The sequence below is a fragment of the Mustelus asterias genome, chromosome 24 (assembly GCF_964213995.1).
Source record: "Mustelus asterias chromosome 24, sMusAst1.hap1.1, whole genome shotgun sequence".
NCBI lineage: Eukaryota > Metazoa > Chordata > Chondrichthyes > Carcharhiniformes > Triakidae > Mustelus > Mustelus asterias.
Genome location: NC_135824.1, coordinates 9,521,470 through 9,544,801, shown reverse-complemented (window position 1 = coordinate 9,544,801; position 23,332 = coordinate 9,521,470). Strand labels below are relative to the sequence as shown.

Here is a 23,332-nt window from a genome sequence, read left to right as displayed (position 1 = left end):
ATACCTATAAAAGTCAAATACATGCAAAATTATGTTAGCTCAAACTGACTATCAATGATTAATGTTAAGCTAGTTTCTGCTTGTTAAAATATAATAAAAGTAAGTTCCTGCAGATGCTGGAATCTGAAACCAAAAGAGAAAATGCTGGAAAATCTCAGCAGGTCTGGCAACATCTGTAGGCAAGAAAAGAGCTTATACTTGAGTTTCTAATCTAATAACATGAACCAGGTTGTTTCTATTATTAAAGTATATTCTAATAATTATATCTGAATATAGGTTCCTAAATCTATTTATTAACTAATTGTGGAATATATATTTATAAATTCTCATTTTCCCAGTGGCCCAGTGGTTAGCACTGCTGCCTCAGCATAAGGGACCCGGATTCAATTCCTTGGCCTTGGATCAGTGTCTGTGCAGAGTTTGCACATTCTCCCATGTCTGTGTGGGCTTCCTCTAGATACTCCGGCTTCCTCCCACACTCCAAAGATGTGTGGGTTAGGTGGATTGGTTATGCTAAATTGCCCCTTAGTGTCGCAACATGTGTAAGTTAGGGGAAATAGCCGGGTAAATGTGTGGGGTTATGGGGGAATATAGTCTGGGTAAAATGCTCTTTTGGAGTGTTGGTGGAGACTCAATGGGCCGAATGGCCTCTTCTGCACTGTAGGGATTCTACGATTCTATGATTGCAGAAAATGGGTGTTTATATTATTAAAATATATGCTAATAATATCTGAACATAGATTTCTAAAGTTTTGTTAACTAATTGTGGAATATATATTTCTAAATTCTCCCTTCCATATTGTAGAAAATGGGTTGTTCTAATATTATATATTCTAATAATTATATCTGAATATAGATTTCTAAACTCTTATTAACTAATTTTGGAATATATATTTTAAAACTTTTCCAATTCAATCAAATCAAGTCCAATTCAGAGTTTCAACAAGTTGAGACATTTCCGATCCAAGCTGACAAGACAGGGCCTCCACTCCTGATCTTGAGCCTGATCTACATGAGACAAACTGATTGGAGTAGGTGCAAGTCCTCCTCCTCCAAGGCTTGATCTCATTTGCATCTTAGTCAAAAGGTTGAGATGCCGCTTTTAAAAATTGCTTCAAATGAAGCTTAAATGTAACCTAATGACCTCAACCAAGTGCAGCATCCTATCCACACCACCCTCTATCTTCCCTCCACATTGCAGAAAATAGGGGGAAAAATCTGAGACCCTCACAATTTAATAAGGGGTGGTCCTCAGCTATTGGCCATTCAGTCTATAGATTGTGATTGACAGGGGAGGGAGCCAATGGGAGCCGGAGGTTGTGGTTGGACTTGTCCAATGGGGATGAGGCAGCAGTCAAGGGGGTGGAGGGGGGGGGGAGCTGAGCGCGCAGGCGCAGTGGTGCTAATCCAAGTTGAAGGGAAAAAGTGTTGAATCTCCGGAGCAACAAGTGGTCAGGGGAGGGGGTTCAGAAAGCTGGGCTGGATCAGGCCATTCACACCCCCCCCACCCACCCCCTAAACTCATACCCCCCAGATCAACTGCATGGAAATATAGATCAATAAGGTGGTGGGGGAGGAAAAGAGAGAAGAAAGAAAACATTTTGGAAAGACAGCAAAAAAAGTGAAATGAGTTGGTCACATCCCTGAGAGGGAGAGAGAATGAGGACGGAGGGAATGAGGGATCACAGTTAAAACTAGCTGTTCACATTAAATGAGGCCTGGTCAAGGTAAGACTTCGCAAATAACTTTATTTCCAAGTCTATTGTTTTTGGGGAAAATATATATATGTCTAAAACAAATGTATCTGCAATCCTGTAATTCAATATCCCTCTTTCTTCCTGTGGGCTTTGTTGTTTGCAACTGAATTGTTACCTGCAGCACAGTCAGTGTTGTATATTTTGGTGGTAGTTGGGAATACATTGTAACAGGGATTTTTCAACTCCCTGCACTGAGACTCCCAAATGGATCTAGTGTGGTTTTTAAAAAAAAAATTAAATCCCTCCAAATATTTCCGAATTGTGTTTTCCCTTTCTGAAGTAAATTCCACGTTGGTGTTTTCATCCTTTTTAAAAACTTTTCTTTTGTCTTGCTGTTATTGTTATTTAATTTGAAGACTGTTTCATCGCAAAGTTTGTTTGTTTGCTTTTTTTTGGGGGGGGGTGGTGGACAAGGGGGTGGAGGGGAAGCAACTTTGTTTGTTTATTAGTTGTGTAATGAGAAAGAAACAGCATGTTTTCCCAAAGTGGACTTTTAAAATTGTAACTATCTGAGCGAGTGGATTTCAATAGCGTTTTAATTGGGGAGTTGGGTGAATTGTATCTTTTTGTTGAGTGATACGTTTTGATCATTTTGTGGATGGGTTTACCCTCTGGTGGGTCCCTGTCGCATCAGGTGTACCCCCATCCCCCCCCAATCCCATTTAATTTGAACACATTTACTAAACTGAAGGACTTGACTAGATGCTGATGATTGTGTTTCTGGGCACCCTATGTGCCGGATCTGTCACTGAACCTTGGACGCGACACTGTTATTAACATCGGTGTTGGGAGAAGCAGAATTCGACCATCCAAGTCGGACCTTAACAGGGAACTCCACAACACTTGAGCATTTATTAAAAGTACATGCGACCTCCCTCCCCCCTAAATTGTGGGGTGGGACCTCTTGTGTTCAGGATACTGTTACTTTCGATGTCCCGATGCGGTGTTGGTGACATTCGGAGCGCTGAACTCTTGTTTAACCCCCGTTCTTTAAAACAAAAGCTGAACGCCTCTCATGCTTACAGAACTGCGGATGGTTTTACATTTCTAAAATAAACGGACATGGGTTTACAAACTTAACTTTTTTTCTTTCAATCGCCCGTGAATATTGACCAAAGCCTGTTTTTTTAAAAAAAAAATTGAAATCCGAAGGTAATAACAACTCGGGCTTGTTTAGTCGCCATAATTGATTAGAGGGAGTCGCAACTCCTTTGTGTGCGGATATATGGACACGTCTTCTGCATTAACGATTAAGGAAAAAGACGAATGGCCAAAAATCCTGGAATCCCATGCAATAAAAAAAAAGCACAATTTGGAAACATGTGGCCCTGATGGATGATTAAAGGATCCTGCCCTAAGCGTTTTCTGTAGAGTCATAACAATGTAATGTTAGCAAAGGAAAGCTGCATTGTTGCATGCATGTTTAATTAAGCTGGTGGGGTTCTGATGGATTGTGGTTATGTGAAAATGGCAGTTTTACTGGGGAGTTGGCTCCAAAGCTGCAAGTGATGTGAGCCCCATTTCCCCCTCCCCACTTTCTTGGCAAAGAGAGGGCTTGTGTGCATGTGTGTGTGTTTTTGTTGCGGCGGCGGGGGGGGGGGGGGGGGGGCGGTGCATGCAGAGCTCTGCACATCCATCCTACTGCACAGAGCTCTGATGTGATTGACATTGGTGTGACCTACACTGAGATGCAGTTAGCAGTGTAACTCCAGCCTCCTGACCAGGGCCAGGGAGAGAAATCATGGGCCCTGGTGCTTTTCCTTGTTTCTCTCCCCCCCCCCCCCTTAATCCTACTTAGTCATTCATGTTAGTTGCCCCCCCTTCAAGATTTTGTGATCAATTTTCTTTGATTTAAGCTCTTTATGCTTAGTCATAGCCTCTGTGTATTTCAAATATTTGCAATTTTTATTCATCCATTACTGTTGACTCACAGGTTATGGTACAGAATGAGGCCATTCAGCCCACCATGTCTGTGCTGGGCAAAAAAGAGGAAAAAAAGAAACCACTCATTTTAATCTCACTTTCCAGCACCTGGTCTGTAGACGTACAGTTTACGACACTTCAGAGGCAGATCTGGGTACCTTTTTAAATGAGTTGAGAGTTTCTCCCTTGACAACCAACTTAGGCAGTGAATTTCAGATGCCCACCATCCCCTGAGTGAAAAAGCTTCTTCGCATGCCCCCTTTAATCCTTCTACCAATCACCTGTATTGTGGTTCAGTTTTCATGACACAAAGTGAATGTGATGCGAGAATCTTTTTTAAGAAGTGTATCTAAGGGATTGAAAATTTATAAACTATAAAGAAACCAGTTGAAATTGGGAAAATTTATTTGAAACATATTTAGATTTTAAGTGTCAGATCATTGTCACTTGCTGATTGATGATCTGTCTACTCTAAATATTTCTGGGGAACGTTAGGTGCGTGCCACTAACCCCTTTAGCAATATGACATCCGGCGCATTTGGCACATGCACACACTCCTGATGCAGTGAATTTTAAGGGACCCGGAAGCATCCAAAAATCCACTTTCAGCCTCAGCATCTGGTCCTTTTTGTATGTGAATCTTGCTAGGTGCAACACATTGGGGCATCAGAATTGCCCACATTACAACATTAACTATAAAAGTACTTCCGTGTCTAAGAAGCACTTTTGTGAAGTTGTGAAAGGCGCACTTGAAATGCAATTTTGTTTCGATTTAAAACTTTTACAAAACTTACTTGGACGCAGAAGTAAAATCAGGGTCCAACACGTGCATAAATACAGCATCAGCTTCAAATCCACTCACATCAAGGAATTCAACAGAATTGTAAATACTACAGGAGGGAAATAAACCCTGAAAACTAGCTATACTTAAGACATGACTTGGAAAGGAATGTTTCTGTAACTCTGAAATTTTGCCCATTATTTGGATATCTATATCTATACCACTTCCTTACAATTGGATCTGTATAACATAACTGAGAATTGATTTTTACCTTGCTCCCATGAACTGCCATGTTTTTTACATTTTGTTGGCATTCCTCCAATGTTGGCTTCCATCGAACACTTTCTCAATGGGATCCATGTCCTGTTCTTTAATGATGCCTGGCATCTGCATGGGAGAATGTGAAGACTGCCAAGCGTCACCTACATCAACCAGAATGTGTTAAAACAAGTGACTGCACAGACTTGGGCTCTCGCTACAGAACAATTGGATCTTGAGCATTGGAGCTTTGACCTGGTATGGAGTCCATGGTGGTCATTCCAGATTTGGAAGCATTATAGATCATAAAATGATGAGCACAGAAGGGCTATCTAATTAAGTCCCACTTTCCCTTGCTCATTTTACTCCCATTCAAGTCTGTCTAATTCCCCATTTTAAAAAAAAGTTATCTGCTTGCCTGAGTTACATTTTTTTATTCATTCGTGGCACATGGGCATTGCTGGCTGGCCAGCATTTATCACCTATCTCTCGTTGTCCTTGAATTCAAGTGGCTCGCTAGGCCATTTCAGAGGACAGTTGAGAATCATGTGTAGGCCAGACCAGATAAGGATGGCAGATTTCCTTCCCTACAGGACATTAGTGAATCAGATGGCCTTTTCTGACAATCGACAATGGTTTCATGGTCATCAGTAGACTCTTAATTCCAGATATTTTTTATTGAATTCAAATTCCACCATCTGTCGTGGCGGGATTCAAACCCGGGTTTCCAGAACATTAGCTGAGTTTCTGGGTTAATGATCTAGCGAAAATAACACTAGGCCATTGCCTCCCCTATATTCAAAGTCTTGTCTTTAACTGCCTGGAATATTTCTTGAGTACGATGTAGACCACTGGGATATGGATGGCGAGTGAGAAAAATTCCAGTTGCAGCAGACCCCCTGAGGTCTGGGAGAAGGCCAGGAAGTTGCTGATCCATTCCACTACCACTGTGCAGCAAACGCTCAACAGGAAGGACTACAGCTCTCTGCGGGAAGAAGGGAGCATGCTTAAGACTGGCAACTCCACCCGGCCCCATCTCCATGCCCATAGCCATCTCGGTGGACAGGTTGTAAGACAACAGGTTGGTCACCTGGGCACTCAGTCACTGCACAACATGGAGCAGAGAGAGCATCGCAGGCTGTCTTCCAATGGACCTGGTCAGGGGTTTGAGGATCTGGCAGGGCTGAGGGTGGCTCTGGGAGGCAGGAACGCTGCAGAACCAGCAACAATGGCAGAGCGCACAACGGGTCCAAGAAAATGCCCTGAGGGGGGGCGGGGCGGCGGGGGTGCAAGCAGCCACTCTGAAACATTCTCATTATCTTGCAGCTACCCTCGCTGTGCAGGGGAAACAATAGCAGAAAGCAGAAAAATTTAATTTAAAAAAAACTTCAGTCCAAAAATAGTGCAAAAATGGTGTTTGATGGTGTTTAAAGAAAGTGTGAAAGAGACACGCTGGTTTGGTGGTGGTTGTTTTGCATGAGAGGCTGCAGGACGCAAAACCATTGTAACATGTGGTCTTACACTGAGTGTGAGGCAACCAATTGAGATGCAGGGGCGCTGCTGGTAAAGGCAGTTAAAAGCTGAGTTAAACCTGCCCCCCCCCTTCCCAGGGCAGGGCCTCAATGTTTTGCAATGTGTGCGCACACCAACCCTCGGTAACTTGCTCCTGATGGCTTGGATTCTGACTGTAGTGACCGGTTTAAGTAGGCTCGAGGGACTTGTTTCTTGGGGAACAAAGAGTTTGAAGGAGACTCTGAGGAAAGTTGAGTTGAATTCAAACGAAGTGAATAGTTTTGTAGAGCTTAAAGGGCTTCTCCTGCTCCTGTGAATACTTTTCCTTCCCTTCTCACAGGAATGTATTAGCCAGGCAGCTATTACCAGGTCCCTTCAATCTACAGATGGCCTCTTAAATAGGGATTGTTTTAATCTTTGGAGGGGAGGAGCCAGTCACTGGTCATGAATCTTTGGGACTCTGCTTCCACCACTTCAGGAAGAGAGTCACAGAATCCCTTGGTGCAGAAGGCAGCCATTCAGCCCATCGAGTCTGCACCAACTCTCTGACAGTGCACTCTATCCAGGCTGTATCCACGTAACCCCACACCCGCTAATTCCCTAATCTTGGGACACTAACGGACAATCCACCTCACCTGCACATCTTTGAATTTTTTATGGCAGAGGTGGATAGATTTTTGGTAAGCAGGGGGTTGGTAAGTTACCAGCAGTGGGCGGGGGTGCTGCAGATTTGAGTTAGTATCCGATCAGCCACGATATTAAATGGCAGAGCAGGCTCGAGGGGCTGAATGGCCCTACCACTCCTCATTCGTAAGTGCAGCATAGCGTATATATTCTGATGTATTGTGCAAAACCTGTAACCATAACTTGCGTTTAAACTGTCTCCTGATGCTTTACAGAAGGAGGAAAGGTGAAACAAGCAAAGGTGGGGAGGTTAGGTAGGGTGATCAAGTATTTTGTCAAAGAGGTTTTTGAGGAGAAGGGGATGGCGAGGCAGAAGATTTTACAAGAGGACCTAGGATTAGGAGTGTTGAGGTATTGCCCACAATACTGGGTTGAAGAAAGGGGCTGGGATGGACAAGAGTCTGGAGCCAGAAGAGCAGTGTGTCCCCAAGGGGTGGAGAAGAGAATTCGGGGCTCGGGAAATTTGGAGATGAAGAGGATTGGGCCAAGGAAGGATTTAAGCAGGAGGCTGAGAACCTTAAATTTGAGGCTTCGCGCCAATTTTGCTGCAAAGCCATGCATTGTTCTACAACTTTCGTCATGTTCTTTGTTTTTCACACACATTGTTTTGGTGTAACATGCCCTTTTAAAGACATCAGCAATCATAACTTGACACTCTCTTTCCTGGGGGCTGCATGTGTTCTTGGGTGCAATGTGATAAGGCAGTTGATACGCATATCCATGTTGTTTGATCTGCACACTTCAAAAGCATAATATTCAAAATAAAGTCTTGAAGTTAATTATATCTTGTGAGGAATGCTTTGTGAAATAAGCTTAGCTCCGTCAGCATGTGCTGATAATGGAAAAACTGCCCCTAATTCAGCACTAAAAGTGGAAGTTATCCTGAGAGGCAATGTGGTCTCTGCTTTGGGGAAATGGAAAGTGTCACAGTGGCGTAGTAGCTGCTCTGATGTTGTGGCTGATGCACGTCGGCAGACCAGGGCAAATAGACCTTATTAATCTTTCAAGTGATTTGTGTTGTACCTGACTTGGGGTGTTTTTACACTGATGCTGAGTGCCTGAAGGAGATTCCCAATACTAACATTCCACGTAGAAAAACACTCTTTCATCTGGCTGCAACCAACAATGAAAGCCTCTCGCTAATTCACTCCCACAAGTGTCTCCACAATATCTGTCTGTGATGCCTCCCTCAGCTTGCTGGGCACGGAATGCACCCATAAAATGGATTTTCCTTTAAGGGAGGGAGGTTACATTAATAACTAAAAAAGCTCGTATTATTTTAGTTAGTCCTTGGCCAGATCTATTTATATTTGGAATAATGATACTCGGGAGTGATTTATATTTTGGGAAGCTAATCGCAGGATGCAGATGGTATCCTACACAGACTTGTAGGTTAGGCAGCGTTGTTGACAGGTGTCCGTGATGATGACTTCATTGGCTGCGTAGTAACTGCTCATTACTGAGAGATTCTGTGTGCTGTATTTGTGCATATGTTTAATGATAAAGTGCTCCTATAGATGCAGATGTTGGCAAAACGTTGCTCATTCAACGCACTTGTCAAATTATGCCTCTTAAACCCTGTTGTGATTTATTTTTTCAAAGTTTTGTGTCTAAATTAAAAAAAACTTGCAATAATGACAGATTTTTATTGCCGCTTCAGCCGATAAATGGAAAAAAACATGAAACTGTGGAAAAAGAATGATTTTTATCTCAGTTTATCTCCTCCTGAACTATTTGACTGTGGTGCAATACTTTTGTGCATAAGGGTCAGTGTCATCTCTTTTTTTCACACAGCTGTTCTTTGATTTGATTTATTATTGTCACATGTATTAACATACAGTGAAAAGTATTGTGAAAAGCATACCGTTCATAAAAAAGGAAAGGAGAGAGTGCAAAATGTAGTGTTACAGTCATAGCTAGGGTGTAGAGAAAGATCAACTTAATGCAAAGTAGGTCCAATCAAAAGTCTGACGGCAGCAGGGAAGAAGCTGTTCTTGAGTTGTTTGGTACGTGACCTCAGACTTTTGTATCTTTTTCCCGACGGAAGAAGGTGGAAGAGAGAATGTGTGGGGTCCTTAAGTATGCTGGCTGCTTTGCTGAGGCAGCGGGAAGTGTAGACAGAATCAATGGATGGGAGGCTGGTTTGCATGATGGATTTCTGTTGTGTTCTTCAATAGTGTTTCCCCAGATCCATTTGAACAATGGAAAACACCAACAAGTGAAGCTGGGATGTATCTAAACATTTCAGAATGTTTAAAAGTAGGGTGAAATACCGCTTGTCTGTCGCTGGTGGTGCAAATCGATCAACTTGGCAAGGTGGATTCAAAGTGTCACATAACTGGCTTGAGTGCAGTTTTCCTATATTGTACTAGTGTCAGTGTTTATGTGAAACTTGCACACAATATCGCTGTAGTTGGTGGAAGGATTTTATTTAATACACGCACGTGTAAGATAGGAACGGAACTGGCGATGCTTTGGAAATTACTCCGCAGAGCACCCTACTGGGCTTAATCTGCAAATATATTGTGCCAGTTGGAGTAGCAACATTGAAGGGGGAATGTTGACATATCAGTTTACAGTGGTTAAATGTTGACACGCAGGTTTTGCCGAACATCAATGGCAGATTACTTTGTACTATCACATCTCTGATGGAATCAGAATTCTGTCCTTATTTGGAACTGTGTTTTGTACATTTGTAGGGCCTGAAATATAGTGATGATGCTGGCAGGACACAGCAGTTCATTGTTCTAATATAAGGTTACACCCAAAGCATTAGTGTACCTTCTCTCTTTTGACGTGTGCATTTTCAGTATTTGCCATTCTCTTTTTTTTGAGATGTGGTTTCTCTCCTGTAAGTTTCATATCTCCTGATTTGAATTGAACCTTTGTGATTTCTTTTTTATTCCCCCCCCACCTCCACCTATCTTCCCACCACAGCTCACTTTATACTTGAGCCATACAGACAATGTCTTCTTTTGTTGATTCAGACACTAAATGGTAAGTGGTAACCTGGCACTTTGTTGGAGGTGGATTGGAGTAGGCTCCTCCAAATGGCAAAACAGTTCAGAATGGCTTATGAGATTGACACTTTCCTTATTAGCATGCAATGAATCCATCAGTTGCCATTAGTGCACTGAAATTTGATCTCACTTCTGTTCACATCATAACCTGAGATGCAAGTGTATGAGCTTTGAAAATGGCACTGGTGCGTCACATTATCGTGCCAATCCTGTCTCTACTGAGTTAATAGAGACTCTGGGTAGAATTGGGCTGAACCCTTAGTTGGACCAATTCCATTCCATATTCCTGGCTTATTTATCCATTCTCTCTCCGTTCTAAATTGGGTGTTAGCCCAGATTATGTTCTGAAGACCAAGAGTAAGGCTTTAAATCTCAGTCTGTAGACTCCAAGGACGAGAGTACTGTCGTTTGAGCCATCACAAGTCAACAATGCTAGCACAACTTGACAGAATGCAACAGTAAGCAAAGACTACACTATCGGCAGTGCTGTGCTGAGGATGTCATTTTTCAGATTCTTTTTATCTGCTCTGGTGGTTGAGGTTGGCATTTAAAATTCCATTGCTTTTCTTAAAGAAGAGCTTGGAGGTGTCCTGACTAACGCTCCTCAACAATTGACAAAAACAAATTACTGTGGATGCTGGAATCTGGAACAAAAACAGAAAATGCTGGAAAATCTCAGCAGGTCTGACAGCATCTGTGGAGAGAGAATAAAACTAAAGTTTTGAGGCCGGATGACTCTTTGTCAGAGCTGGAATAGAATTGCTGTTTCCGGGATCTTGCACTTTAGAAGTAATTTATTATATGTGAGGCACTTTAATGCAAGGTCCTTTTCTACCAATTCCTTTTTGGGCGATGAAATTATTCCCTTTGACAGTTCTGATTTGACAAAGGTTTAGAGCGAAAGCTGTTATGCTTGTAATTTACAGTGCTTGAAAGAAGAGGAGTTGGTGATTTAATCAACATGAGAACATATTGAGGCAGTCCACAAAGATTTTTTTTTCCCTACAGGGCTGGGCAACCTTAGCTGGATTCAGGTTGCCAGACTAGTCTCTCAGTCAGTCGTTCTGGTGTAGCTTGATACTGCAGAGACCGGAAACACTGTTGTGGTGAGCAAACAAATGCTGACTAATTCATTAGAGTTTTGAAGGTGTGGTGGAGTTCAAGTGTATTAAATGAAAGGAATTCTCCCTTCTCTTCAAGTAACAGGTGTCGGCCTTCATCTTTTTCATGTTTAGCTCTTTGAACACCGCGCAGCTTGTGTTTCCCTGTGTCTAACTTCTGTTCTCCAAGGTTATCATGCATGGGGTTTAAAATATCTCGGATATATTTCACTTCCGTCAGGGAGGCTGGCTCAGGAGAGTGTGTATGCTGACCACAATATTTCCGATATGACATATAGGAGTAGAGTTATTGCTTCCTTGTTTTGGAGTGCATTGAGTTAACTTAGAATCGAAGAATCCCTACAGTGCAGAAGGAGGCCATTCGGCCCACAAAGCCTGCACCGGCAAAAATCCCACCCAGGCCCCCTCCCCGTAACCCCACGGTTAAATTTACCTGGCTGATCCCCTTGAAACAAAGGGGCAATTTAGCATGGCCAATCCACCTAATTCACACATCTTTGGAGTATGGGATGAAACTGGAGCACCCAGAGGCAATCCACACAGACACAGGGAGAACATGCAAACTCCACACACACGGTCATCGGAGGCCAGAATTGAACCCAGGTCCCTAGCGCTGTGAGGCAACAGTGCTAACCACTGTGTCATCTCCAGTTGCCATAGGCACTGTACTCTCATCATGGCAGCCTTGGGTTTAGACTATAAGGAAGATTAGGATTGAAACTGCAAGTGTAAAATAAATTCTGGTCTCTCTGCAGGTATGAGAAGTCTGATTCTTTCCCGCTGAAGAATAATAGAAGGGTGCTTTCATCTTCTAGGCACAGGGAGATTGTCAGCGTTCCTCTGCTGGTTGCACTATATAGCTTTAAATAGCCCTTTGCTGGGTAACCAGCCAATGCCAGCCATGGCTCAGTTGTTAGCACTCTTGTCTGAGTTAGAAGGTTGCTCCATTCCAGGACTTGAGTACATAAATCGAGGCTAGAACTCCAGTGCTGTACTGAGGAAGTGCTGTACTGTCAAAAATGCCATCTTTTGGATGAAGCTTTAAAACTGGGACCCCTTTGACCTTCTCAGTTGGAGGTGAAAGATTCCACAACATTATTAAGAAGAAGAGCAGGGTAGTTCTTCCTGCTGTCCCTGGTCAATAGTTATCCCTCCATCAGCATCTCAGACACGGATTACCTGGCCATTTTCATGTTGCTTTCTGTATGAACTTGCTGTGTGCAATTAGCTGTCCATTTCGTACATTAAAACAGTCAAAACTGTCAAAAAGTGCTTACTTGATTGCAAAGCACTTTGAGCTTCCTGTGTTTAGGTGCTATTTTATTTGATTTATTATATTGTCTCGTATAGGGGATACAATGAAAAATATTGTTTCTTGAGCTAAACAGAATGTTCATAGAGTATATGTGGGAGAAGGAAAGGAGAGGTTGCAGAATGTAGTGCTACAATCATAGCTGGGGTGCAGAGAAAGATCAGCGTGATAATATGGTAGGTCCATTCAAAAGTCTGATGGCAGCAGGGAAGAAGCTATTCTTGAGTTAGTTAGTACATGATCTCAGACTTTAGTATCTTTTTCCCGACGGAAGAAGGTGGAAGAGAGTATGTCCGGGGTGCGTGGGGTCCTTGATTATGCTGGCTGCTTCTCCGAGGCAGCGGGAAGTGTAGATGGTGTCAATGGATGGGAGGCTGGTTTGCATGCAACCCTTTGTAATTTCTTACAGTCTTAGTTAGAGCAGGAGCCATACCAAGCTGTGATACATCTGGAAAGGATGCTTTCTATGGTGCATCTTTAAAATTGGTGAGAGTCGTGTAGACATGCTGAATTTCCCTAGTCTCCTGAGAAAGTAGAGGCATTGGTGGGCTTCCTTAACCATAGCAACAGCATAGAGGGACCAGGATAGGTTGTTGGTAATCTGGACACATAGACACTGAAGCTCTTGACCATTTCCACTTCAGCACCATTGATATAGACAGGGGCATGTCTTCCCTACGCTTCCCGAAATCGATGACTATCTTCTTCATTTTGTTGACATTGAGGGAGAGATTATTGTCGTCACACCAGTTCACCAGATTCTCTATCTCATTCCTATACTCTGTCTCCTCATTGTTTGAGATCCAACCCACTCCGGTGGTGTCATCAGCAAACTTGAAAATGGAGCGGAATTTGGCCACACAGTCATAGGTGTATAAGGAGTATACTAAGGGGCTGAGGACACAGCCTTGTGGGGCACCGGTGTTGAGGATGATTGTGGAGGAGGTGTTGTTGCCTATCCTTACTGATTGCAGTCTGTGGGTTAGGAATTCTAGGATCCAGTCACAGAGGGAGGAGCCAAGCCCCAGGCCATGGAGTCTGGAGATGCTGGGATAATGGTGTTGAAGTCTGAGCTGTAGTCAATAAATAGGAGTCGGACTTAAGCTATATAAATGTCAATCTTTTTAAAGTGTATTATATGCCTGCTATGGATCTGGGAAGCGGGTTCCTCCCTGTATTCCGTGATGTATTAGTTGGCCCTGTCAATCCTGAGTGGAGTACCACTTCCTGAAATAGCAAGTAGGCATCGACTGAACTTGCATGTTGTGCTGCCGATTGGCAAAAAGCATTTCAGTTTTGCATAATTTGCCCTTTTGTTTAAAATAGGAAATACCTGAAGGACAGAACTGGAATGTGTATGCTTTAAGACCAGTTTAATGTCATGGCTCAGCCTAAGGTCCAAATCCTCGGGCTGCACTGCCAAAATGACCCCCTTGTCCAACGTTTAGTAGGTCATAGAATCCATACAGTGCAGAAGGAGGTCATTTGGCCCATCGAGTCTGTACCAACCGCAATCCCACCCAGGCCCTATTCACGGTAACCCCACACATTTACCCTGACAATAGGGTCAATTTAGCACATCTTTTTGGAGTGTGGGAGGAAACAGGAGCACTCTGAAGAAACCCATGCAGACACAGGGAGAAAGTGCAAACTCCACACAGTGACAGAGGCTGGAATTGAACCTTGGTCCCCGGCTCAGTGAGGCAGCAGTGCCTCACCATACCGCTGTGCTGCCCACAAGTCAAGAGCTTTCTAATATAAATGCCCAGTGAGTGCTTAGAGATGGATGTATCAACGCATGGAAACTGTTCTTTTATGAGTGGAGTGCCAGGGAAAATTATACTTCCCAAACATTTTGGCAGAAGATCGCAAATATTTAACTTTCGTTTCAAAGGCTATAATTAGCGATTCCTGGTTGGCACGGAGTTGAAACCTCCTATGTATTTGCATACTTGTAGGATGCAACATTGCACCAGATGCAAGGTGTACTGAGCAGACTTGGGTGTGCAGGTCATCAAAGGAGGACCTAAATCAGCAAATTGGTTGACCCATTGGAAACATGGGCCTCTGATACCTATGGGGGTGGGAGTTGGGGGAGTGTTGTCGTCACTTACTCTTGGGTGTTGTTTATTGGTATCAACGTATTCTTAATGCCAGGGCTTTTTAAATCTTGAAATAAGTTGCTTAATTCCTTAACCCTTCAGAAGTGAACAGAGTTTCTAACAATCGAGAATATAAGAAATAGGAGCAGGACAAAACCATTCAAGCCCTTCAAGCTTTCCCCACCACTCTGTAATTCCCTCCCTTAACCTTTCCGCCTTCACTTTTCTCCTGCTCCTTAAAATCTTTTTGCCAAACTTTTAGCCAAGTCTCCTACCCTCTTCTCCTTTGACATAGTGTTGATTTTTGCCCGATTTATGCTCCTGTAAAGTTTCTTCACTGTCTGTGTTAAAGGTGCTACAAAGGTTGTTGTAATGGGAGGTATGTAACTTTATCATGCTGTGCACGTTTATTTGAACTCTGAAGAACACCCAGCAGCCCAATTTCTAACTTGCTTTTGATCATGTTCTGTGAATTTGAACCTTCCTTCATCAATCGCTGTGGCCCTTTTGCCTCCTATGTCAGCTGCTGTTTTTGCTGGGCTCTGCTGTACGATATGTAGCACTTTTTCTTCAGCACAGTGACTCCTCTGCCTGAGTGCTTGCTGTGTGTGTGTGTTTTTCTTCTCCTTCTGTCCCTGTGGAGAGGCAGCTGTCTCTCTTCAGCACTTCCTAGAACTGGTGCGTGATTGAGGTTAGCAGTTTACAATGCAAAGGTTTGCAACAGAGCTGTACACCCTCCAGTTTCATGGCCTTCTGCGTTGAAGCTTGATATACTGTTTCCAGTAACAGTCCTGCATTGAAATTCTTCATGTCGTACTGTACTGTGTGTGTGTTAGGAACAGAGGGTGGATTGCAGCATTAAGACAGTATTTTGAGTTGGCTCTTGACATCCACAACTGCAAATAATCTGTTGTTTGTACAGTGAATGGACTTTCTCAGTATTTTATGTGGAAGTGTTTCACACTCCCTGAGACACACTTGCATTTACATAGTGCATTTCACAATTTCTCAGGACATGTTAGACGTATCATAGCGTAGAATCATAGAATCCCAGTGCAGCAGAAGGCCATTTGGCCCATCAAGTCTACCCCGACAACAGTCCCACCCAGGACCTATCCCTGTAACCCCACTTATTTGCCCTGCTAATCCCCCCCCCCGACACAAAGGGGCAATTTAGCATGGCCAATCCCCTAACCCACACACCAAAGATGTGCAGGTTAGGTAGATTGGCCATGCTAAATTGCCCCTTTGTGTCAGGGGGATTAGCTAGGGTAAATGCATGGGGTTATGGGGATAGGGCCTGGGTGAGATTGTGGTCGGTGCAGACTCGATGGGCCAAATGTAGATTCTATGATTCTATGCTATGATGCATCTAACATATCCTGAGAAATTGTAAAATGGATCTTTGGACTGTGGTAGGAAACTGGATCTTCTAGAGGCCTATAAAATAATGAGGGGTAGATAGTCAATATCTTTTACCAAAGATAGGGAAGTCTAAAACTAGAGGGCATAGGTTTAAGGTGAGAGGGGAGAGATACAAAAGGGTCCAGAGGGGCAATTTTTTCTCTCTCAAGGTGGTGAGCGTCTGGAACAAGCTGCCAGAGGTAGTAGTAGAGGCGGGTACAATTTTATCTTTTAAAAAGCATTTAGACAGTTACATGGGTAAGATGGGTATAGAGGGATATGGGTCAAATGCAGGCAATTGGGACTAGCTTAGGGCTTTAGGAAAAAAGGAGCGGCATGGACAAGTTGGGTCGAAGGGCCTGTTTCCAAAAACCTCTCTGACTCCATGAACTGGAGGAAACCCACGCAGACACGGAGAGAAGGTGCAAACTCTGCACAGACAGTGACCCGAGACTGGAATCGAACCCGGGACCCTGGTGCTGTGAGGCAGCAGTGCTTCGCAAAAGTAAAGTCACTTGTAAGCTCGTGAGTGCAGAGATATTTTAGTGGAAGACCGGATACTAGAAATCTTGTAACTGTTTAAAAATTTTACCAAACATACCTTTTTTTGATTTTTTTCTATCATGACTCATTTGGGAAAAGATAGTTGGAGCGCCGCAAGCCATTTTTGGAGGTGTTTATTTGCTTGCCTGCTTTTTCCGCACGGTAAGTGGGAAGACGGTGAGAAACAGAAGGCCGTGGCTGAGACCGGTGGAACCCCAGCAGTGCGGAACGCAGCCAATCGCTGAACACGGGCGCCAGAGAAGTAACACTGCTCCTGGGTTTTGGAGCACCTGGTGCATGTGTGGTGCGCGAGTGTAAAGGTTTTGTGTGGTGGGTAAGGAGAGGAGCCCCCAAAGAGCTGATTAAAACCTGAGGCAGTTGCCAAGAGATTTAATTAGCCTGGGCTTCCCTGTGCCTGGATGGTGGGATTAATACTTGCTCCACAGCCAATCTACTCATTTAACTTCACTGATCTAACCACTAATAGTGTTCAAATGGAAAACTCCAGCACTTTTCTTCTAATTACTTACTCCTGAAACCTTAGATCACTTTCTCGAAGTCAGACTTGGCCAATTAGTGGCATTGTAGCTGACCGACTAATTGTTTGAAGGCTATAACCAGGTTTCTTCCATCTATTTAAAGAAAAAGCAGTGCGATAATGAGGGAATACTTCAGTTTATTTTTGAAGAAATCTAATTCTTTTTGCAGTTCTTCGCAACGGAGCCCAAACCAGTTGCGGCAAAGTGGAGTGGTGTACGGATCTCACAACAACTGCTGCTGTTGACCTCCTGAGCTGTAAAGGCAAATGCACGAAAACAGTCTCCCACAAATGCTGGAGCTCTTCATGGTTGGAATTCTGTATTTGAGCTTCGGGTAAATACTAGAGAATAGAGAGGACTGACAATGGAAGTCAATCCCCTTTGGAAGCAGAGACCGGATTAGGAATTGTGCCCAATGACTTGTTACTCCAGAGAGTTCTTAAGTGCTTTAGTTGCTAAGGATATACTGGAAAAGAGGTAAAGAGATTCCTCACAGGCTGTTCTCTGCCATTGGAAACCTGTCAGGATTTTACAGGCTAACGATATGCTGTGTAAATATCTGTGCCATTGCAAATTGCAGTAATGGAAGTTTAAAAGTTTATTTATTAGCATCACAAGTAGGCTTACATTAACAAGGCAATGAAGTTACTGTGAGAACCCCCGAGTTGTCTCACTCCAGTGCCTGTTCGGGTACACTGAGAGAGAATTTAGCATGGCCAATGCATCTAACCAGCACGTCTTTCGGACTGTGGGAGAAAACCGGAGCACCCGGAGGAAACCCACACAGACACGGGGAGAACGTGCAGACTCCACACAGACACCCAAGCTGGGAATCGAACCCAGGTCCCTGACTCTGAGGCAGCAGTGCTAACCACTCTACCCTAATGCTCTGTTTACGAATGAGATGGACAGCTCATCTCCTATGAAGCCTGGATAGAGTGGCTATAGAAAATGCCTCTTGTGTTTGAGAAGTACCACCTAACACACGGTTCCTCTTCCCTGCACCTTGAAGTCTGGAGAGTATTCCACAATTTGTATTTTCCCTAGAGCTTTGAAAATGTGAAACCTGTTAAATCCCTCCATTTTCAAAGAATTCCTACAGTGCAGAAGAGGCCATTTGGCCCATCAGGTCTGTATCAATTCCCAAACAGTGTGTCTTACCCAGGTCCTCTGCCTCTGCTCTATCCCCTTAACTCCACACATTTCCCATGGCTAATCCACCTGACCTACACATCTTGAGACACTGAGAGGCAATTTAGAATGGCAAATCCATCTAACCTACACATCTTTGGACACTTTGGGGGTGGCACGGTGGAACAGTGGTTAGCACTGTTGCCTCACAGCGCCAGGGACCCGGGTTCGATTCCTGGCTTGGGTCACTGTGTGGAGTTTGCACGTTCTCCCCATGTCTGCGTGGGTTTCCTCCGGGTGCTCCGGTTTCCTCCCACAGTCTGAAAGACTTGCTGGTTAGGTGCATTGACCCAAACAGGTGCCGGAGTGTGGCGACTGGGGGAATTTCACCGTAACTTCATTGCAGTGTTAATGTAAGCCTTACTTGTGACTAATAAATGAACTTTTAACAACTAAGGGGCAATTTAGCATGGCCAATCAACCTAACCTGCACATCTTTGGACTGTAGGAGAAAACCGGAGCACCCGAAGTCAACCCGCGCAGACACGAGGAGAATGTGCACAGTCACCCAAAGCCGGAATTGAACCTGGGTTCCTGACGTAGCGAGGCAGTAGTGCTTGCCACTGTGCCACACCCTTCCTTCACCTCATTAAAGTTATTTCCAATCATTTATCTAGTATCTCTCCTTGCTGTTTTCACCCTTGATGGCCTTTGCTCTTGACCTCAGTATTTCACTGAAGTGTCTCATTCTACATAACATTTCTGTGAAGCACAAATAGCACTGAACTTGTCTCTCAACACCGACATAGATTTCTGTGTCACACTGAAAAAGAGCCAAGGGCTCGCAGCCGATCTTATAGAAAAACCTACCCATTAATTGACCCCCTAATTGACTGCAAGCTGTGTTCACTTAAACTGATTAAATTTTGTGACCTTAAAAGAACCAATGAACAGAAACCGAGCTTCAACTTAGCAGCAGAGTAATGTGTCACGCATTACATGGTGTCATTTTTCTTTCGGAAATCGTGCAACACGCCCAAATTAGCATGGGCAATGTTAGTCTATTAAACAAAAAAGCTCCAAATGGGCATCATCTGCTGTGAGGGTGGCTAATGACAACAATATACTGGCTCAACGAGTTTGCCGGGTAGCAGCCAGGCAGTGAACACCAATGCTCCCCACCCACCAGCAGCCATGTAATCACCAGAAATAGATACAAAGAATAATAAGCTGAGGCTAAGTATATGATCTTCCTCTCCAAGCCCCCAAAGGTGATGAGAAAACGAGTTCCAGGAAGCAACGGTAAGCAGGAAGTATGGTTCTTGATGTCATAACTACCTTTGTGGGTGGACAGTGGTTAGCACTGCTGTCTCACAGCACCAGAGACCTGGGTTCGATTCCAGCCTTGGGTCACTGTTTGTATGGAGTTTGCACGTTCTCCCTGTATCTACGTGGGTTTCCTCCAGTTGCTCTGGTTTCCTCCCACACTCCAAAGATGTGCGGGTTAGGTTGATTGGCCATGCTAAATTGACCCGAAGTGTCAGGAGGAGCAGCAGAATAAATATGGAGAGTTACGGGGATGGGCCTGGGTGGGATTGCAGTTGGTGCAGGCTCGATGGGCCGAATGGCCTCCTTCTGCACTGTAGCGATTCTGTGATTCTTAATTTAAAGGCAAATGACTGCGAATGCTGGAATCTGAAAGCATAAACAGAAAATGCTGGAGAATCACAGCAGGTCTGACAGCATCTGTTGAGAGAGACTAGAGCCAATGTTTTGGATCATCCTGACTCGAAACGTTGGCTCCATTCTCTCTCCACAGATACTGTCAGACCTGCTGAGCTTTTCCAGCATTTTCAGTCAAAACTACCTTTTTGTACATGGCGATAGCCCATTCCTCCTGCAACTTAAAACTGGTGGCATTGATGTATTTAAGGGGAACCCTATAGGTTTAAGTGAAGTAGGGTGCAAGGATGGCTGATTGGAGCATAAGTACCAGCATAGACAAAATGGGTTGTTTTTGTGTTATAAATTCTATTTTACTTCTCCAGCTCCCTTTTCATTATTAGCAGCTAACTTGCACAAACTGCATGAGGCCAGCAACCTACACAGTCACTGACGCCCCTCTCCAGGGGAAATTGAAAAACCTGGCATCTAACTTAGTTCTTTACTTATGTAACTTGTAGACATATGTTTTCATTCTCCCAACTGTAGATTGTTCAAACAATCTGTCCGCATGTATGAAGTCTCGTTCTTCCATCATTTTTAAATAAACTTCAATTAAGTCTCCCCAGAATCCCACTTTCCTTTGTAGCAGCAAGATCAACTGTCTCAGACTATTGTGATGGATACTAGTCTAGCAGCCCTCTTCTGAATCCTGTCCTGAAGCCTTATCTTATCCTATATATTGGGAGCAAAGAAAGAACAAAGGAAAATACAGCACAGGAACCGGCCCTTCGGCCCTCCAAGCCCGTGTTGATCATGATGCCCTAACTAAAAATAAACTTTCTGCCCTTACTTGGACCATATCCCTCTATTCCCTCCGGCGGCACGGTAGCACAGTGGTTAGCACTGCTGCTTCACAGCTCCAGGGACCTGGTTTCGATTCCCGGCTTGGGTCACTGTCTGTGCGGAGGTTGCACATTCTCCTCGTGTCTGCGTGGGTTTCCTCCGGGTGCTCCGGTTTCCCCCCACAGTCCAAAGATGTGCGGGTTAGGTTGATTGGCCAGGTTAAAAATTGCCCCTTAAAGTCCTGAGATATGTAGGTTAGAGGGATTAGTGGATAAATATGTGGGGGTAGGGTCTGGGTGGGATTGTGGTCGGTGCAGATTCGATGGGCCGAATGGCCTCCTTCTGCACTGTAGGGTTTCTATGATTTCTATTCATGTAGCCATCCAGATGCCTCTTAAATGTTGATGTGTCTGCTTCCACTACCTCCTCTGGCAGTGCATTCCAGGCACCCGCCACACTCTGCGTGAAAAACTTCCCCCTCACATTAAACTTTCCCCCTCTCATCTTGAACCTGTGCCCCCTTCTAATTGACACATCCATCCTGGGGAAAAGGCCTCTTGACGATCCACCATGTCTATTCCTCTCATAATTTTGTAGATCTCTGTCAGGTCTCCCCTCAGCCTCCGTCTTTCCAGTGAAAACAATCTCAACCTCTCCTCATGGTCAACACCCTCGAGACCAGGCAAATGGGCCAGAACTGTGCATTTCTAAATTGGGTCTAACAATGACACTGACTGTGGGCTTTAATATGTTAGAAGTGTTTTTTGCTTTTTTGATGAATTGCAATATTGCAAGCTTGGTGTAGTTTAGGAAGTGAATCTTATTGATTAGGATGCAGTTCTGTCCCAGACCGAGGATAGGCTTGCATGTGTTTTGTGTTCGACCTTCCTTCCCCCAGATATTTTGCTGTAAATATACCGGAGAATAGAACTATAAAATTTGAATTCAAAAATCAAAAGAAAGAAGTCTATTTATGCAATGCTATATTGCATACTAAGGTACTTTATATCCAATGAATTGTTTCTGAAGTGCATTGACTGTTATTTTGTCAGTAAACAAAGCCACCATATTGTGCATAATAAATCCAACAGAAAGCAATAAAATGTTTACTTGGTTTTGGGAAGTGTTGTTTGAGGGAGGAATGTTGGCTCAGTGATTGGTTGAACTCCTTTCTCCTCTTAAAACCCATGATGTCTTTTCATTCCATTTGAACTATCAGAATAGATGTGGTCTCCCTTACCTTTTCATATGAAGAATAACCTTCAGACAGCACAGTCTTCCATCACTACTTCGTTGGAACACCAACCTAGATTAGGTTTAAGTGTTGTCGACTGACTGGAGCTCTTAATGTCCTGACCTGGAGATGAAAATGGTACCAAAAGTCAAGCTGTCATATGGATTTCAATCATCCTTCATATCTAGAAGGTTCATAGAATCGTAAGGTGCAGAAGAAGACCTTTTGGCCCATTAAGTCTGCACTGACACTCCAACAGAGCATTTTAACTAGGCCTTATTCCCCATAACCCCACACATTTACCTCACTAATCCCTCTAACCTGCACATCTTGGGACAAAGGGGCAATTTAGCATGGCCAGTTCACCTAACCTGCACATCTTCGGCCTGTCACCGGAGGAAACCCACGCAGACATGGAGAACATGCAAACTCCGCACAGATAGTGACCCAAGCCGGGAATCGAACCCAAATCCCTGGAGCTGTGAGGCAGCAGTGCCAATCTCTGGGCCACCATGTTGCCCTATCCAAATCTATCTATTAAACTATGTAATTCCTTGTTAATCTATGTATATATTATCTTGTGTTCAAATATGTATGTACAGCTGCTTTAGAAAAGATGTATGTTGGTGTTGAAGTGTAATTGTGCAGAATCCTGAACCGCAAGTTGATTTCAGACTGCGCTGTAACTTCAACATTAACCAATTGGGTTTCAGCGTGAATCCATAAAAGGTACAGATTAAGGAAACTGAAACTTTGTCTTTTTTTTTGTGAGCCCTTTCTTGGTTAGTCGATAAACTCTGTAAATTCCTTTTATTGTTAATGGTTTAGGGTTACACAGTTGACTAGTCTCTCACCAAGCCGCTCCAGCTGGTCGGTGGATACGAGATGGAACATATCAAGTTAATCTTGCACTGTGGGAAAGTTTCAGTGGGAGCTCATTTACAGTTCAAGGAGGCTGCAATTGTTTTGCACCAAATCTGTTGAACAGGACATCTATGTAATAATGTGAGAATTTGATATTAAGCCAATTCTCCTTTATAAATGATTGTGTTCTGCACTACACTAACTAAAATTCTGCATGTTTTGAAGCGGTATTGAGATTTCTTATACAGGTTTTTGAATCAATTATGTTTCCTTTTTGTATTTGTTATAGTTTATTATTTGAAGTAGGATACTGTTGATAATATTTGGGGTGGGAATCTGCAGCCAGTGGTTCAGGAGCCACGCGTGCTCATTGTGGACTCTTGATCTCCCAACCTTGATCAATAAAACGTATTTTGAAGAGAAAGAAATGGTTTGTTTTGTTTTAAAACGTAGCTTCTCAGAAATACATAACACGGCATGGTGGCATAGTGGTTAGCACTGCTGCCCCACAGCACCAGGAACCCGGTTTCGAATCCTGGCTTGAGTCACTGTTTGTGCAGAGTCTGCACATTCTCCCCATGTCTGTGTGGGTTTCCTCCGGGTGCTCCGGTTTCCTCCTACAGTCCAAAAGACATGCTG

The 23,332-nt window shown here is 43.7% G+C and overlaps 1 protein-coding gene across 6 annotated transcripts in view; it reads left to right on the top strand.

The window, feature by feature from the left end:
- Window positions 1–1,389: 1,389 nt before the first annotated feature.
- The window catches only part of LOC144511194 (A-kinase anchor protein 13-like), a 441,197-nt gene continuing 419,254 nt past the window's right edge, over window positions 1,390–23,332 (top strand). For 4 of the 6 annotated variants that reach the window (XM_078241271.1, XM_078241270.1, XM_078241269.1 and 1 more), the window contains exon 1: window positions 5,695–5,800. In XM_078241271.1, coding sequence (XP_078097397.1) covers window positions 5,723–5,800 — 78 coding nt within the window. In that variant the 5' untranslated portion in view covers window positions 5,695–5,722. Of the gene's footprint in view, window positions 1,728–5,694; window positions 5,801–23,332 lie in introns of those variants that run through there. The other 2 variants (XM_078241273.1, XM_078241272.1) reach the window with 1 other exon arrangement.